Source organism: Anguilla anguilla, chromosome 10 (genome assembly GCF_013347855.1).
Source record: "Anguilla anguilla isolate fAngAng1 chromosome 10, fAngAng1.pri, whole genome shotgun sequence".
In the NCBI taxonomy this organism is placed as follows: domain Eukaryota; kingdom Metazoa; phylum Chordata; class Actinopteri; order Anguilliformes; family Anguillidae; genus Anguilla; species Anguilla anguilla.
Window position 1 is genome coordinate 40,536,508 of NC_049210.1, and position 18,245 is coordinate 40,554,752.

The window sequence follows — 18,245 nt, forward strand, 5'->3', positions numbered from 1 at the left end:
TACCTTTTATTGTGTGTGATTCAGCATATGTGTGAGGGTGCATTTCCTGTAACTGTGTGTGAGTCTGTGGACTTGTGCTTCACACACACACACACACACACACACCTGCAAACCAGGCACTGGCTTTCATGCAGAATGAAGGCCAAAGCCAATGACATACACACATCAACCATAGCAGTTTCCATATTTAGTCAACCTTAATGGGACAGTGGAGCTGTATTTAGCTGGACTTAAACCGTATTTAGCAGGACTTTGAGGGACATGGGTGCTACATTTAGCCAGAGCTGTAGCCAGTGGGTTCTCCACCCATCCTTGTGTAGAGGAAGCTTTGCTAAATTGGACAGGCTTAATCTTACCGAATATGCGCTCATAGGGTTGTAGACCGTGCCAGCGTTGCGATGACGTGTCCAGTTAATTATTAATTGTGAATGGTCGGGTGGATCACAGTGACCTGCGGGGTTTACGGCGCCGGTAGATTACGGGGATTTTGGAAAGCACTTTGTGTCACAGATTTAGCCACAGGCTCTCTGTCTCCTCGCGCCCTCTCGGTGAAAACCGTGGATCACTTTCTGCGACGCCTCCGCCGAACCAAATAAAGTCAATCGGTCAATCGGTCCTTGTTGGCGATTTCTATTGCGCTATTCACTAGCACGACGCTTCGCAGTTGGCCTGGTGACTACAGCAGCTTTCAGGCTTCTATAAGAACAACAGAACCTTTTTTATTTCGAAATCCCACATACCCAGGCTATTTAAATTGACCTGGGTAAACGTCCTCCTCCAGTCTGGCAACCCTGCATGCACCTCAGTCATGGCTGCCAAAGAAACACCACATTATGCATGCCATTAAATCAATAACATAATTTAAAGCATCCATATCAGTTTTAGGCGCACTGCGGAAATTGGAATTAGGCTATGCGGTAACCAACTAAGGATAGAATCGCCAGGGGTAGAATCGCTACGTAGACACAAAAGGGATAATTGCTCCCTCCAGAAAAACGGGTTGGAATTGAGCGATTGATGGTTCTGCAACTCCACATCACGCCCCTCGACCCGCGGCGCCCGAAACTGACAGTCTCCGACAATAACACAGTGATTAGAGACGCGGTGAGCACAATGCGCTGCGTCCGGAGGAAACGACAGCAGTTACCGCTCACTTGTAATTATGAATTTGAAATGTAGGTGCGATTCTAATCTCAGCACGGAGGCGAGGCGTTTTATCTGCCCTAAATTAAAAGAGTAAGTCAACACAGCGTTCATTCCAGCACAGAATCAGCGAGGAAATGTCATCTCCCAAGTAGAGTGCCCTCAGGGAGCTGTTTCAAGTGACATTGCAAAGCTTGTGCGCACTCGTAAATATTCGAGAAAATGTCGGCTTTACAGCCAGAGTTTTATGATGCAAGCTAATATTGTCAGAACTAAACCCAGATTTTTTATGGCGCAAGCTAATATTGATTTTAGGGATCACCGTCTCACGCCACACGAGATGATTCACAGTATTGTCACGTGAAGATGTCAATGTCTGTTTCTGTAGTTTGAGTCAGTTTTGTTTCTCTTACATCATTGCTTTGTGTTCTCTGCGGATTTACTGTTATATGTTGTTATTTTACCTGTTTTATGTCTGGGTCTCTCTCTTCCTCACATGTGGTTAGCATCCTGGTGCAAAATGACAGCCATGCGTCACGCAGCTAGGGTTAAAGTGAGCCCCCTTCAATGTAAAGTGCTTTGAATTCACTAATAGTGCAATATAAAAGCAAACCTTAATAATAATAATACCTTATTATTATTATTGTTATTATTATTATAGTAAATTAAATACAGTCATTCTTGTCAGGTTACTGGTTTTCAGGTGCTGGGTCTACCACCTACTGCATCTACACAAACAGGAGAAACCATGGAAACGGAGGCACTCTTGGGAACTTGTAATGTGTTGCCCTACATAAAGCTTGTGTGAGGTTTGCCTCTAAAGCACGCTTTGAACGCGGCATAACCACAGCACAGCGTTCAAAAAGAGAATTTTTTAAGAACGTGGAACGCTGTTTTCGGGGGAGGCTAACGCGTTTAGCGTGCTTTCCTCTTCCCTCTGAAACACGCGAGCGGTGGCTCAGCTGGGCTGTCGGTGTAAGGTGTAACGTCATTAAAGACTCAAATTACCCGCTCGCCTCCAGAAATGAAGCCAGCGTTATTATGCTGACCAGCAGTTGAACTTTGGGCCTGGTCTCGGGAGAGAGATCCGTCTGTGTGCGTGCGTGCGAATGGGGCCGCGACCTGTGCCCCGCGGAGTAAACCGTGACACAGGCACGGGGGGATTAATCTTTGCCGCTTCGTGTATTGTGAGTGAGTGCACGCGAAAGAATGCGGGATTAGTCTCTTGGGATGTATATTGTTTTGATTGTATAACACTGTAGGGTAGATCTGTGGGGTTAGTATCTAGGGGTTATGAGAATATTCCACTTTAGAAGAAATGTTTGTGGTTAGTCTCTTAGGCCATGTGTGATTTTGTGCGTAATTAAAACCTGTGATTACCAAACGGTGGTATGTGGGATTAGTCTCCATGGTTGTACGTGGATTTGAGTGTACTGTGTTTGAGGGCTGTGTGGGATTAGTCTCTGTTGTTGGACATGGATTTGAGTGTACTGTGTTTGAGGGCTGTGTGGGATTAGTCATTGTGGGTGTACATGTTTTTGAGTGTACTGTGTTGGAGAGGCTTGTGGGATTATTCTCTTGGCTGCAGCAGTGGGTAGCCAGTACTAAGGACTTCTGCGTTGGAGCTCTGTGTGGTCTGGCTTCGGCTCTCTCTCTCTTTCTCCCTCCCTCGCTTTCTCTCTCCTCCCCCTCCCTCATTAATCCCTCTCCGTCTGTCTTACTCAGCACTTCTGCCCCATAGAGGGTGAAGCACGACTCCACACCCCCCCCCCCCCTTCCCCCCCAAACCTCTCCACTGCTGTGGCCCCTCCCCCTGCATCTACAGCCACATCCCACTCACGTGGTCCAGACTCATCCCTCTCTCTCTGTCTCGCTCTCTCACGCTCCTCTCTCACACACACGCACACACCACACACACACACACATACACCCCCCCCCCCCCCCACACACACACAATTCGGGTCTCACATAATTTTTCTCTCTGTCTCCACTCAGTGCTCACCACTTCCCATCCTCCCTCTGCTCTGTCTCACAAACAAACACTCTCACACGTACAGAGCCTGGCTTGTTCACATACAGGCTTGCCCTCTTACTGCTTTACTCCCTCTCTTTTCAGTCTCTTTCTCTCTCACACAAACACAGACATTTGTCTCTCATACATTGGCTATTTCTCTCTCTCTCTCTCTCTCTCTCTCTCACTCACACACACACACACACATACACACACACAGGGATTGGGACAGTAAGAAGATGGATAAGGACACTGGTCTTAGGTTGAGCGCTCTTTTTCAAAGTTTGTGTATGTTTTGTGTGTTTATTTCTGTATATGCTTGTGTGTATGTTCATACGTGTGTCTGTATATGTCAGAGTAGGCAAGAGTGTGTTGTGTGTGTGTTTGTGCATTTGTGTGTCTCTGAGGGAGAGTGTATGTGTGTTTATGTGTGTGAGAGAGATTATGAGAGTTTGTATACATGCGTATGCAAGAGACTACGAGTGCTTGCGTGTGTGTGGCACCACTGTAATGTTTGTCTTTCCATATGTTTGGCAGTGAAAGAATGCAGTGTAACCCCCACTCCCTGTGGTAGTGCAAGAGTCTTTGTTTGCTTTCATTTCACCCACTTTTCCCAGAACCCCCTGCAGTTCTGTAAGTCATTAAAAAGTCCAGCCTGATGGACTCGACTCCTCCACTTTTTCTATCTCTCTCTCTCTCCGTGCCCAACTTCAGATTTAAGCTGCTTGCTTGACACAGAATTTCTCCAGCTGTGCTGTATGTGTGTCCTTGTGTGTATGTGTGTGTGTGTGTGTGAGAGAGAGAGAGAGAGAGAGAGAGATTAGTTACAACGAGCTGTGAACTGACCATGGTCTCAAACATGACCAATGATTTTGCATCTCACCCAATTTCTACAGCTCATGTACTGCGATAGCACAGTGCAGAACTGTTATTGCTGTTATTGTTATTATTATCATTGTTATTAGTTTATTTTGGTTGAGCTTCTGGGCTGAGCATATTATCGGGAAGGTTTATCCAGGGTGATGAAATCTTCAGCAAACTGGGGAAACATCCAGCCAGCGGTCTTAGCCTAATCTCTTTGTCCATGCCTTCTGTTTATCTGTTTATCTTTTTGTTAATAATGATTGTTTACCGATACCGATATTAAGCTATTGCTGACACACACTTGCATCCAATTTCTTGATATTTTTTTCTCCATCATTCCGTGTTGGCATCAGTGTTCCAGAACCCGGGTGCCGAAGAGCGCGCAGCGTTGTACGGAGACTCGGGGCTAGAGCAGAACGGTAATTGCTGCGCGTCGGTGTCTGTAGCCTGTCAGAATCTCACGTGCCACCGCTCAGACCTGCTGGCTCGAGGCGGGGGCGTGCGGGTTACAATACATGATTGTTCACACTGACCGTGCACACGATGTCACGGAAAAAAGCGCACCCTTGACAGGAAGCGAAGAGTAAAACGATGATTGACATGAACGTTTTTCAGTCTGTCTAAAGAGTTTGGAAGGATCAATTGTAAACATTTGTGCGTGTGTGGGGGATAGTTTCAAGAACATAAGACGCTATCAACATCAACTTTAAATGCGTCAGATATTAGATTTTATGCTGATGATGTACATCAACTGGCTTTGGAATGGCGTTAAGTTTATTTTCTTGCTGTCGACCACAAACCCACTAATGTCCCTAAACCGTTGCAAAGGATGTCGTCAGAACAGAAACTTCTGTATACATCTAAAATAGCCATCATCTCAAAAAAAAAAAAAAAAAACCATAGAACCATACACGGAAAGTGAAATCTTAAAAAAACAAAGAAAAATAAAACGAGAACTGCGCCTTTAAGGAGGGGAGGAAGAACACCACCTCCCCCTCGTGTCGTTGTTTTGTCATGACCCGTCGGGCTCCACGGTGTAGTCTGCGTCTCCAAATTTACATCCATTAAATATAGAGTTCGTCGCGACTGTTTGGGACAGCTGTCAGCTGGAAATGACAGAAGGGGTTTTGAAGAAAAAAGCTCCCCACCTGCTAGGGACGCACGGCTCGGATGTCTAATAACGAGCGTAACGCTGTCACGACTGGCTCACAGACGCGACTCTAGAGACTGGGGGATCCCTTCTTTTTTCTGGCACACCCGATTGGATGACAACTATATTACTGTACAATTACTTTAAAGTTGACAAATAATCCATAAGGCTACAGCTGAAGCTGTTCAGACACCCCGACCCATAGTCCTTGATATGGTGAGGGGGAAAAAAGGAGAAAAAGAGGGGAGAAAAGGGAAGTAAAGACTATTCCGAATAGGCCAATATAAAATGACAAGACAGTGACACCTTCTGACCACCCAAAACTCAACTATCACAAATTAATATTCAGTTCTACTTATAATTATCACTGTAGCCTGTAACTTAAAACGGACATAGGCACACTTTTAATTCTGGTACATCCAGATGTCTGTGCCCAACGTGTACATCATGATGAGGACATGTCTAACCAGCGAACCATGGTAAAATGCTGACACCTGGATGACAAAAATATTAATCTTTCATGCCTAACTGGGGTTTGTCAGTCCTGCAGTAGGCTGTGGCACAGATACAGTTCACACAGTAGAAGACACCACATTGCACAGGTTGGGATTCAGGCTTCAAATCTACAGTAAGAAGGCTGATCTTGGGTTCGTAGGCCCTATTTGAATACGGGACAGGGTACAAAACTATGCAAATAAATACAGTAATGAAATCAGTTATTTACAATGTATTTGAGTCGCAGGCAAACTAAATCAAAGGAAACAAAAGCCCTCGGGCGTATACCAGTAAACATGCAAAAGAAATGTGTCACACAATAAAATATTCACAGGTATTTTATTAGATTCCCATGTTAGTAGTTCCCTTTGAGCAGCAGTGTTTCATTTGGATGTGGTCAAAAAGTGCACTGTTTCTAGCTTACTTTATTCTGTACTTGAATGATTAACTTGTACATTCAGATAAACACTGGTTCCAACTTACAACAATAAGGTAGCAAGCTCAATACGTATTTGATAAAATTAGTATATTTTCAGTTACATTGTCACAGTGAGCGTTATTAGTAAAAAAAATTTTCCTTCAGAATGCATGGTAAATATGTTAAACGTCTACAAAAATAATAGGTCACTGAAATGTAAAGTAGTTCAGTTGTCTAGGAGTTTAAACCTCATAGGGTTTAATCTCATCACGGAACTGCATTACAACTGGAACAGCTATCCATATCTATTATTAAATAAGCTGTTCCAGTTGTAATGCAGTTCAGTTGTCTAGGGATTTAAACCTGAGGTTCAGACTCCAGCTAATCACACTGCAATTAACCCAACGAGTCTGGGAATATATTTCTGTTCTCCTGAGCATGCTGTATAGCTGAAGAGAAAAGGCACACTCTTTCCCCTGTCAGCTCGGCCTTCGATTATGACATCACCCTGAGCTACGACAGGGTAACCACAGCAAAGCCAGGGCAGACAGGATGTGCAAAAGCTTTGGTCCAGTCAAAGCAAATGCCCTGATTTCAATGGGCTACACAATATTTAAAAAGTACAATAATATACACTGTATATGTATAGATAGTAAAACTAGTAAGCAGACGGATAAAAAACGGTTAAAGTAGCAAAAGACGCGTGGTTATCGGGGTCTGGTAGCTACTCTCACTCCTGAAATGGGATCACTTTTCTGCCAGCGACGTACACCTCTTCAATGTTCCGGTCATCACCTGCAGATATGGGGGAGGGTGCCGTAACGTTGACGTAATTTTGTTTAACCCTTTGAAGAGTAGTTTTTTTTAATAATGATTTTTCAAAATTCTAAGAACTTCTAGAAAAAAAAATGTTTCTTCTACAGTTTACTTACCCAAATTCAGGAACTTCTCCAGAACCCCCTAAACAATGTGAGAACAGAATGTGTCTTCAATAAATGTCAGAATAACACACACAAGTACACATACAGGCATATACACACACCCAGACGTACACATGCATGCACACACAAACACATAAGCGCACATACACACAGCACAAACACAATAAACCCAGTTATCTTTTACATACAGGCATCTGCCCAGACAAACATAGTTCCTCTCTATGTAATACAGGCCATATGTAACTCACAGCAAAGCACCATGCAGCCAAGTCTACAGAGCGAGCAAAGACTCACCTTAGTGCTCTCATTGGGGAACATGTCAAACGGACTGTCAGGAACCAAGGGGTTAATCAGCAGCGCATCAAAGTCTTTCCCCACCTGGAAGTTCCCGGTTCGCTCCTGGAGAGAGAGGGCTGGGGAGGCCACCGCAGTCAGCCAATCAGATTTGATTTCAGCAGAGATAGCGAGGTCATTGCACAATGTGTCAAGTACAGGTCAGTCTAATGATCACTTACGCACTGGCCCAAGTGTGTGGCCAACCAGGCTAGGATATTACACAGAAAATGCCTCTGTGCACAAGCATATTCAAAACACGTAAATATGCATGTATATATGCACATGCACATGCATGCAGACAGATACACAGAAACCTATAAAGCAAATGTTGTACTTTGCTCATTCCAAGTTTCAGGAGCTTTAAGGTTTTCACCTACTAGGTTTCCTACTACACAAGCTAGTATGCATGCGTGTGTGTGTATGCATGCGTGAGTGTGTGTGTGTGTCTGTGTGTCTGTGTGTGTGAGTGCATGTGAGTGTGTGTGTGTGTGCGTGAGTGTGTGTGTGTCTGTGTGTGTGAGTGTGCGTGAGTGTGTGTGTGTGCGTTTGAGTGTATGTGTGTGTGTGTGTGTGCGTGAGTGTGTGTGCGTTTGAGTGTGTGCATGAGTGTGTGTGTGTGTGTTTGAGTGTGTGTCTGTGTGTGTGTGTGAGTGTGTGTGTGTGTGTGAGCGTGTGTGTCTGTGTGTGTGTGTGTGTGCGTGTGTGTGTGTGTGTGTGAGCGTGTATGTGTGTGTGAGTGTGTGTGTGTACATGTTCGCTCTGCTTTTCATATAGTCTTACCTTCGCTTCCCCCCAGTGTGGCCAGTCTGAACACCTCCTCAAAGGTGAGTGTCTTGTGTTCAGCGTCCTGGATGTTCAGGACTTTGGAGGTGTCCAGCGCCCGTCTGATGGCGTCTAGCATGGAGGGAGAATACCCACCAGCGACGTCTGTGTGGAGAAGGACAGTATAAACTCTCTCACAGGTTTTACTCCAGGCCTGGAGGACCACAATAAATCTCACTTCTTTTCAATCAGCTGTCATTTTAGACAAGATGCGTGGACTCTGCAGTGCAGGCAGCCTACCTGTGCCCAGTCCCAGCTTCACCTTGTGTTTCAGGACCCTGCGTACGTCCAGCATTCCACTGCACAGCCTGGTCAGACACCCAGCGACAAGAGAAGGACAGACGGACATGAGCTATGCCCTCATGCAGCAGACAGAGAGACAGACAGCTGGCGGAGGGGCACTATACTCACGAGATGTTGGAGTTGGGACAGTGCGAGATGGCAGTTCCCGTTTTCCTAAACAGCTCCAGCTCAGAATCGGTGAGGTAGCAGCCATGAGCCATCACTGTCTGCAAAATCACCACCACCATCATCATCATCATCATCATAATCGCAATCCTCTTCATCACCATTCTCTTAATCACCATCATCACCATCCTCAAGACCATCTTAATCTTCATCATCACCATCATCTGCATCGTTGTCATCATCATCATCTTCATCTTCGCTGCCTGTGAGTTATTGTTGCCCTCATTGCTACCACTAACTCTATGGATTGCTTTTAAATGTTAAATGTCTTTATCTTCAAGTAAGGGGGGAGCAAAAGCGGTTAGAAAATGGATGGATGGATGGATATCTTCAGCGACAATGGCTCTTAAAAACATTAAAATACGGTTTCTTTGTATCATCGAAGATTATTTTTGCTGAACTCCTTTTTATGCAGTCTGACCAAACACCAACATTACTGAGGTGTCATCTTTAACATCAGCAACAGCACTACCACAGACCTCCACCAGAGGGCATGTGCTAGACAACGTGCTAAATAAATGCCAAGCTGTTACACAGAACAAGAAAAAAAGCTTTCCTTCAGCCATAAATCAAAATAACTGACCGTGCAGTCAGCTGTCTCTGACATCACATCAGCCACTGTCAAGTACTTGAGTTCTTAGATCACTTAGATCTTCTGCCACTGCCTTGCAGATCTACCAGTTCATCCGCTTTTGGAACCAAGTATTCTTTCATTGACCGTAACGAAAAAAATACATTTACTGTAAGGGCAAATGGAACGACGTGGACTGAATCAAATGCATTTTTTTTTAAAATACTTGAGATTTTTAGATACTGGTATAAATAGGAAGCACCACAACAGATCCCTCAGGACTTGGTCGATGAACCACTCATCTAACCAAAACTTACAATCATACAGTTTTGTCCTGAATACTGATTAAAATATAGATGTTTGTTTTTAGAAAATGGCAATTATTTGTATGTATTTACTTTGAGAAAACCATTTGAGAATTCTTGGGGATCTGCAGATTAGATTTCACCACCATCTGAAGAGTTTCAGGCATGTGTTTAAAGCGGGCCAATGGTGCTCAGATGGGAGTGGCTGGCGTCAGTGTGGGTGTGGCCTAAGTGTGATGTAAGGCACTCAAGTACCTTGTCAGTTAGGAGGTTGTGCTTGTGGTAGACCTCAGCGTAGGACTCCGAGTCGGAGAACTGCTTCTTCACCAGGGCCACCTCCTCCTTATTCTCGCTGATGTGACTCTGGGGGGAGAGAAATATAAATTGGGATCTATCTTTATATTCTTTGCAGCAGATTGACATTTTTATTGGCATATGTTCAAATTAAAAAAGAAATTTCTCTGCTGTATCAGACTTGATACAACATGCAGCTGTAGCAAAGCTTTACTTAAATTAAAATTGGCGGGAAAATGCCAAAGAGAACCGCCACTGGCTGTGCACCTCTGCTTCAGAGGAACAAAGCGTTCACAGATATTGTTCAATGTGCCTATTTCTGGATCCAGAAGAGTTGGGGATACGGGGCTAGGCGCGGCATAAAAAGAGTTCTGTTCACAGCGAAATCTAAAGAAACAGTTCACCGTCCAGCTCATTAAAATGGCCCTTATTGTTACAAGGGGCGACATAGCTCAGGAGGTCAGAGCGGTTGTCTGGCAGTCGGAGGGTTGCCGGGTTCGAACCCCGCCCTGGGCGTGTCAAAGCGTGCCTGAGCAAGACACCTAATCCCTAAAATGCTCTGGTGAATGAAAGGCATCAATTGTAAAGCGCTTTGGATAAAAGCGCTATATAAATGCAGTCCATTACCATTTACCACAAGAGAATGTGGCTCGTACACCAATACTGCAACAACACCATTCCCACATATCGTAGGTTGTTATGTGTAGACGGACCCTGTTAAAATCACACCCGCTAAGTGCGCGGAAGCTACCAGAGATGTACACAGTGCACAGGTGAGCTCACCTGTATGTGCAGGTCGTTGTTCTTGGCGATCTCCCCCAGGTGGCTGAGCAGCGGGGGGGTGCAGGAGAGGGCGAAGCGGGGAGTCACGATCGGCCTCACCAGGGCATACTGGAAAAAACACGTACCTGCTTACCTCATCATCTGCCTCCCCTTAAACATGTGTACAGCTGTCACCTGGTGGAAACACAGGCTATGGCCACTTAAAGGGCCGGGCTGGCTTTTCTTCAGACAGAGAGCTGATGTTTAAGCGGAAGAATGCGTAAATACAGACCCCATTACGATGTGTGAGGCAGCTGCTAAACATACGCACTGGCTTTCAGTAAATCATTGACCCTGAGCTTGTGAACCTTTTTTTCCCTCAGATTTGTTTATTAGATTTTCAACAACACACAAATGTCAAGACAGTTACTTTTCAAGTTTCAATACTGAAGAGCTTGTGAACCTTTAACATAAAACATACCAGTAATCAATCCCCCTGTTCTTAGTTTCTGTATGGTTCTCTCTCTCTCTCTCTCTCTGTCTGTCTGTCTGTCTCGGGATTCATGGCTGGATTATCTGGGGTTTGCACTGACCAATTGAGATGGCTTACCTTTCTTTTTAAAAGCTCACCAATGAACCTGCCAATCACAAAACAAAAGAGTTTTACACGATGCTGCAATATCTTTGTAATTTCAAAGGATAACAATCCTAATGGCCACCTCGTCATGTTCGTCTCTGTACATGGTAACAACATGAATTTAACTGAATTTATTCAAAGAGAAGTGTGAAACCTGGGTAAAGCAAAGCGCTAGCATGCCTAACCGATTGTACTGCTGATTGATTTAAGTGTAAGTGCCATGTTAATGATGCAATAAACGTAGTCTTCAAATGACCAAGACCACATCCTTCAGTGCAGGGCACCATGGGAACCTGAGTTCCAGTCTCACCGATTGGTCTCCTTGGTAGAATGGTCCACCGTCTCCTTGTACAGTGGCACGGCGTTGTTTGCGTCCATGCACACTTTCCCCACCAGGGCGCGCTGTCCATACTTGTCTGAAAAGGAAGACGAGGGAGTGACACACAAACAGGAGATTTACAGGCCTTCTCATTAGGCTCAGAAAGTGCTGAGCTTCAGTAGACATAAGGACCAACAAAACAGTTGCAAATTCTTTTCTGTTTTTTCAAAAACCAGGCCAGGAAAATGCCCCCCACAGCATAACACCTGTATGGAAGCATCTGCATTCGTTATGTTTCTCCATTTATTCAGATTTTTCCTTTCATTTGTCACCGTCTGTACATACATACATACACACACACACACACACATACATACATGCATACACACAGGCATACATATTTCAGTGTGTATGAGGAGATGAGCCCCAGAAGCGTGAGAAGACTCTGAGAGAAACGTTTCCCCCCCGGCTCAGCATTAGTCTCCCAGGTGCACGGTGAAAAAAAAAAGAGGTAGCTCCATTCCAGAGCCCCCCCCCCCCCAACACACAGACAGAAAAGCCACTGTCAACACTCATAGGGTGGGGTGTGTCTGTGTGGGGGGGCGGGAGGAGCTGGGGGGCGGTTAAATTCCCTCAGCTCGCACGTTTTTTGTGAAGTCGCTGAACGTGGTCTGGTTACCCCGGAGACCGGTGGTTTCTGCACCTCAGCAAAGTCTGGCTCGGCTCTTATGCAACTCCAGGGGTTGCCGACGTTACGCCATCTCCTCGGCCAATCGACTTCCTCTGAGCGGTGGGAGGCGAGCGGTGCGGGGGCCACGTCAAACCCCCCCCCCAGTCCTTACCCAGATGGGCCAGTGTGGGTGGGTTGCAGGTTTTAGTTCTGTACCCCAGGCCGGCTTGACTCAGATAAGACCCCAAACCTACAAGGGCGCGCGTTAGAGAAGAATCTCTCGCCCTGCTATGAAAACCTAGCCAGAAAGAAATGGAAACCTGGTTCCACAAAGCTAAGTGGCCGTAAAGCTGTCAACACAATAGAGCGGCGAGATAAATAAATGAACAAATGAATGGCACGGACGGTAGCGGTGTGCTTTGCCTACCCGCGATTTCTCCTAGCAACAGGGAGGAATCCGTGTAGATGGTGGCGAAGTAACAGGCGGTGGTGGTGCCGTTCCTCAGAGTTCGTTTCTGAAATACGAAAAAACCGCGCGATCACACGTCAGGAACCGGTGTGCCTCCAGCTACCAAAAAGGTATCTGGCTAATAGCTTCTCTGCAGTTTGAACGCGTCTGCCTGCCTGACCGCAGCGGTGCCTTCGGTGTGCCTCTCTGGCTATTCCACAATACTGCGGTAAAGTTCAAAATAAAACAAAGCCACTCCCCAGACTTTCCTGGCTGAAACACAACCCGTCCTTTCCTGATTACCTGAAATCCAAACCCGCGGTGACCAGACAGACCACTAACTAAGAAACCTGCCCAGGACATTGTTCAAACTTTTTTTCTCTTTTGCTAACAGATGTCTGTTAGTGGTAGGTGGGGGGGGGGGGGGGGGGGGGGGGGACGCATTATGTAAGGTTTCATCAAGTCCCTAGTCATTTTCCTGGATCACACATTAGTCTAAAATATTTTAAAAGGCCACACACGCATAGTATTTTTGCATAGATTGACAGCATTGAATGCTCAGACTCAGCTTGTTTCACTTAAATACTCAGAAGACTATCAAATCAAACAAGCCAAGTTGCTTTGCTCTTGACCTTGGCTACAATTCCACTTTAAAAATTGTTACTATGCTGTCTTAGACTGGGGCTTAAGAGGACACTTTCCACTTCTGAGCTAGTTATGTTTGAATGTGACAAATGTTGCCTTTCAAGTCACTGGCTGAGGTAAGCTTCACCCGAGCAGTGGGATTCAAGGATGAAATCAAAGATTATTTAGACTGTTAAAAAATAATCTACTGATAAAGAGGTCTGGAGAGACGTGCATAAAGGATTGCAGGTTAAAAAAGTTGGGGGAGGGGTGTCTGTTAAAAGTTAACCAACCAGCAGGCCTTGTTCTAGACAGAAGACTAACTGGACAGAAAAGAAAGTTCCCCTTTACATGGCAAGCAAATCATCCTTACATAAGTCATTTCTGACGTGCCACTGACGGGTCAGGTGAAAGGTACCTACCACCCTAATGAGGCTATCAGGTTTTATGAGTGTATGTACAACTGGAATTTGGTTACTCATTTACTACTGGAAAGGTCATAGTTTCTCTTTACCGAGATGTAAGTAGGTAAGTAGGTACCAACCATAACAGTCAAACTGAGCTGTCGCTATGGGAATGCTGCCATTGTTCCCCCCCCCCTTTCCCAAGGAACAGTTGCTGGTAATTAGGGCTTCCCCCATATAATGACATCATTGTGATGCGGTCGTTGTGTATCGGCCCAATCTGGCAACCCTGGCTCACCACGACTTTGGTGTAGACATCCTGGGCAAAGTCAAGATCTTTGTAATTGACCTCCGTGGGAAAGGTGTAGGTCTCGAGCCACTTCAGGAGAGGCAGGTCCAAGGCGGTGCCCGTGTAGCTGTACTGAGAGGCGTGAATGTGAGTGTCCACCAGGCCCGGCATGAAGAACCTGCAACAAAAACAAGACCACACTCCATCACAAGACCCTCCACACTGGTCTGGAAATCAGTGGGTCAGAACGGCCCTCTTCCGATAGGGGTCGATGGTTAACACCTGGAAACCTGTTTGTAAATGGTAAGTGTCGTTCTGAGCCTTGGGGTCCATCTACAAACTGAACCCAACAACCGGTTGGGCCCCCACAACACTGAAAGATTCAACACTAAATCTTTGCTGCATGGAAAAATGCTGTAGCTTGTCTTTACACTACATTACAGGCATTTAGCAGATGCTCTAATCCAGAGCAATTTATCCAACTTTTACATAGCATTTACATTGCATCCAAATGTAAAGTAAAGTAAAGTACCTTGCTCAAGGGTACAATGGTAGTGTCCTACCCGGGAATTGAACCTATCAAACTATACCCATTATAATACACTCTGGGCTCTGTTACATGCAAACTACTGCCGAATGACTAACCCTTGTTACTAGGAAACTTACATACAAACTTACAGTTCTGAACACATGCACAGTGTGGTTGTCCATCACCTATTTTCAATGATTACTGGTCAGGAATAATGAAACATTTAAGAGCATATGACAACAAACAACAAATGACACACAAACACCCCGCCCACTTCACCCTGCCCCTCCCTTTCCACTCAGAAGCTCAGAAGCCAGGGATACAACAATCTCCCTACGTGAGAGATTAGACATTTGGGACAGGACCTTGCCCCCCTTCCTAATCAGGTACATGTTTAGCACCCTGCAGAGAAGAGCAAAGTTAAAGTTTAGACACCTGCCCAAAGAAGAGATAGGAATCCAATAATGGCTGAGGAAGATGAAGAAGGAGACTTTCCGCATAGTGGCCAGCCAAAGCACTCACCGAGGTCCCAGGTGTCTCACGTCTGATATTCGAAACCCCCAGGTCTCTGCGAGTTTGGCCACTTCTGCCGCTGCACCAATGAAGGAAATCTGCAAGAGGAGTGGCACAAGAACATCAGCGCTAATGTTGGCAGGGCCAGGCAGTAAATCCCAAAATCGCTTTGAAAAAGTCAGCAAGTATGCTCAAGTATAGGCCTGCATATTTCCGAAGGTCTGAACTGGCCAGCAAGAAATATAACTATAGATTATATACATAGCCAGATGTAGCCGGTTCTCCTCAATTAGGTTAGGCGAGAGATTTAATTAATTTTATTTGTCTTGTAAAATACATGTCCGTGGTCCCCATCCCCTCTCCCCGCCCAACAAAATATATTTCCGATTTTTAAAGAAGACACGCCTTTAACGTTACATAAGGAATCGTAGAATCGCATGTGCATTGTGCAACCGTTGCTCAAATTTTACTCGCCAGGCGCGCACTAAAGAGCATATGAAACATAACAATAATCGGCTACTTTCGTACACTGCAGAGAAACATCCTATCATCCTTTTACTCCCTGTCATAAAATCCAACTATAACCAGTTTAAAAACTGATCAACCATCTCGGTAAAGCAGGTGTGCATGAGCTGGTCAACCAACATGCTCAGGCTGGCCGTACGCTGGTTAAAATTGAGTATGACCTGGTCAAACAGCATTGTCAGATTTGTACAGGTCTACCGCTAGAAGAATTTCCCCCAATGAAATCTATTATGCCCTTTTTTGTTGTGTTCATGTGGCTGCTTCGCTTTTTTGTTCATCCCTATCTATGTAGCCGATCACTAAAAAAGTCGAAACACATTAACAGCCAATCACGTTGCATTTTAAAATGGACAATAAATGCAATAAAAATCCATCATGTACTCATATGCTCTGTCTGAGAAAGATTAGTTCATGGATGTGATCAGGAAAGACTTAAATCTTAAATCACGTTGCTGTTGCACGACTTTGCATGTAAAATATCCATCACCTTGCGGGTAAAATTATATAACATGTCAAATATTACTATTTGCAGTACACACAGAAAGTTAAATGCTGCACTTACGTAACTAAACTGGTCCCACGTAACTCAGTTAAGCTGGCCAGTTAAATTGAACTAAGTAATACAATTTTGCTGCATCTGTTATAGTGGAACCTGTTGACATAACCGGGATGTGTAACATTTTATTATTATCATATATATTTCTGTGTGTATCGTAGATAGGCTTAAACAGGATACCTGAACAGTCCGTTTCCCCTATAGTAACCTGATTTGAAGGCACAATTGGAACAGTTCAGAATGGAGGCAGACGCTGGTATTTTATTTCTGAGAGTTAAAATATTTTAATTCACAATATATTTAACATTCTGCAATTGCAAAACAAGGTTTTCTTTGGCTGAATTTTTGTTCGAGTTGCTAGTATAGTTCGCTCTCTCGACGAACGTCGACTATTCTGCAAACCTCTCCTTCCGAGAAATATTGCTAGTAAATTATACCTAGCTGGGTATAAATTAGCCTACAGGCAACCAGCTGCCACGCAGCGAGGGTTTCACCTATTTATACAAACACCTATTTCTACATTTTCTATTAGAAATATTTTCTTGATGACAGTTTCTTAAAAGTAAAACCAAAAATATTATTTTGGAACATTTCTGGATTAATTTTGGAACTAAGATCTTCTAAAAAAAAATACAAGCAAACAATAAAAGTATAATAAAATATATATTTGGCTAACTCATTTATATTTATATCGTTTTGACATGTGCAATCATTCATGTTTGTAAGATAAAGGTTATAGGGGATTGTCGATTTTAGTTGTATGGCAATGACACTGATCTTGGCTTTAGAAATATAATCTTACCCTTCCCTCTGTATCGACTCCTAGAACCGTATCTTCGAGAATTTCCACCGCAGCATTTTGGGTCGAATGGACGAAGGTCCCTCGATATACTCGGGCAATATCGGAGACGGTTTCGTTGTTGCTTGTCATACTGGCGGCGAACGGCAGGAACCGCATCGCAATTATATATAGGCTATAGAGTGGGAGCGGTCATTCCCGTCTTTAACGCCGGCCCCTGGTGGGAGGCGAGGCATGCACATGCGCGCGCCTGATGTAGAGCCGCACAAGGCTGCCTCTGCGAATACCCAGAGCCTCCCCAAACAACATTATAGGTTGGTAATTGTGATGGGCATTCCGGCTCCGACTCGAAAGACTCAGCACTAATAAGTAGACCACCTGTACGTGTACGTTCCAAATGTGAAGTTTCCTCAAGTCAAGTGCTTGGTTTGGCGTTGGGTTTAGCAGTATTAATCGGGTACCTGATGTAAAGCCGACTGATAACGGAATTATTAGGCTATATTCGGTCGGTCAAAAGTCATTAGTATTAACTATAACAATTATTGTGTAGATAGAGATATTTTTAACTTGCGATTTCGTGTCACCTCACGGCAGTTAGCTGCGTAAAACGAAACTAAGTGTAGTTGCCAAACTGCATTTCTGGCCTCTCCTCCATGCCAAATCGAATACAGTGGTGGCGTTTTCATCTCTGTGCATTGTATGAACAGGTTTTGTAGCTATTCTGCACTTTGCATTGTTTTTGTATTTCTCGAGATCATTTGTTTCATTCCAATTATCGATTTGACGCACGTTCGGTCATTTGCATCATGTATTTATTTAGAGCTCGTCTTCTTTTGTTGCTTCTGTTTTTGGAGAGCGAGCGTCCATTTGTATCGTTCTGCACGACTTTCATGTCATCTCAGGGGGTGTACTGGGGTTCAGAAAACTTTGGCTAGAGCTCCGGGCAGGTGCCCAGAGCCGAGGAAAACGAGGGGGAAAAAAAACATTGTTAGGGGGTTCAAAAGGTAGATTAGCAAGCAGAGCAGAAGAGTCAGAGGTGCCTGCGTGCAGTAAGGAAAACCCCGGTAGAATAAGTCTATAGCAGCATAGCTAAGGGAAACAGAGGCAGGGGCCAACGCAGCCATGAGGGCAGGCTTGAGACAGTCATCACCAGACCATGACCGGTTCAGCCTAACACAGCACTACCAATGATGATCCAGTGACAGCACTAACCGCTCAGTCCACCAGAGACTCTATAGCTATGCCCGCCACCCACTCCTGCCCCTCAAATATAGGAGAGACTAAAAAGAAATGTTTTGAGACTAGCTTTAAATAAGGTGATAGTGTCTGTGCCCCAAACATGGGCAGGAAAC

General features: G+C 44.7%; 1 protein-coding gene across 1 annotated transcript; it reads right to left on the reverse strand.

Annotated features, from left to right (window-relative positions):
* Positions 1–5,985: 5,985 nt before the first annotated feature.
* Positions 5,986–17,061, reverse strand: gda (guanine deaminase). Its single transcript, XM_035435709.1, has 14 exons — positions 16,897–17,061; positions 15,023–15,111; positions 13,981–14,149; positions 12,634–12,721; positions 11,528–11,633; positions 11,191–11,218; positions 10,602–10,709; positions 9,780–9,887; positions 8,592–8,689; positions 8,421–8,488; positions 8,139–8,285; positions 7,317–7,435; positions 7,014–7,041; positions 5,986–6,876 (listed from the first exon to the last, which is right to left on the reverse strand). The coding sequence occupies exons 1-14, from the start codon at positions 17,050–17,052 to the stop codon at positions 6,812–6,814; spliced, it is 1,377 nt and encodes a 458-aa protein (XP_035291600.1). The 5' UTR covers positions 17,053–17,061; the 3' UTR covers positions 5,986–6,811.
* Between the last annotated feature and the right edge of the window lie 1,184 nt (positions 17,062–18,245).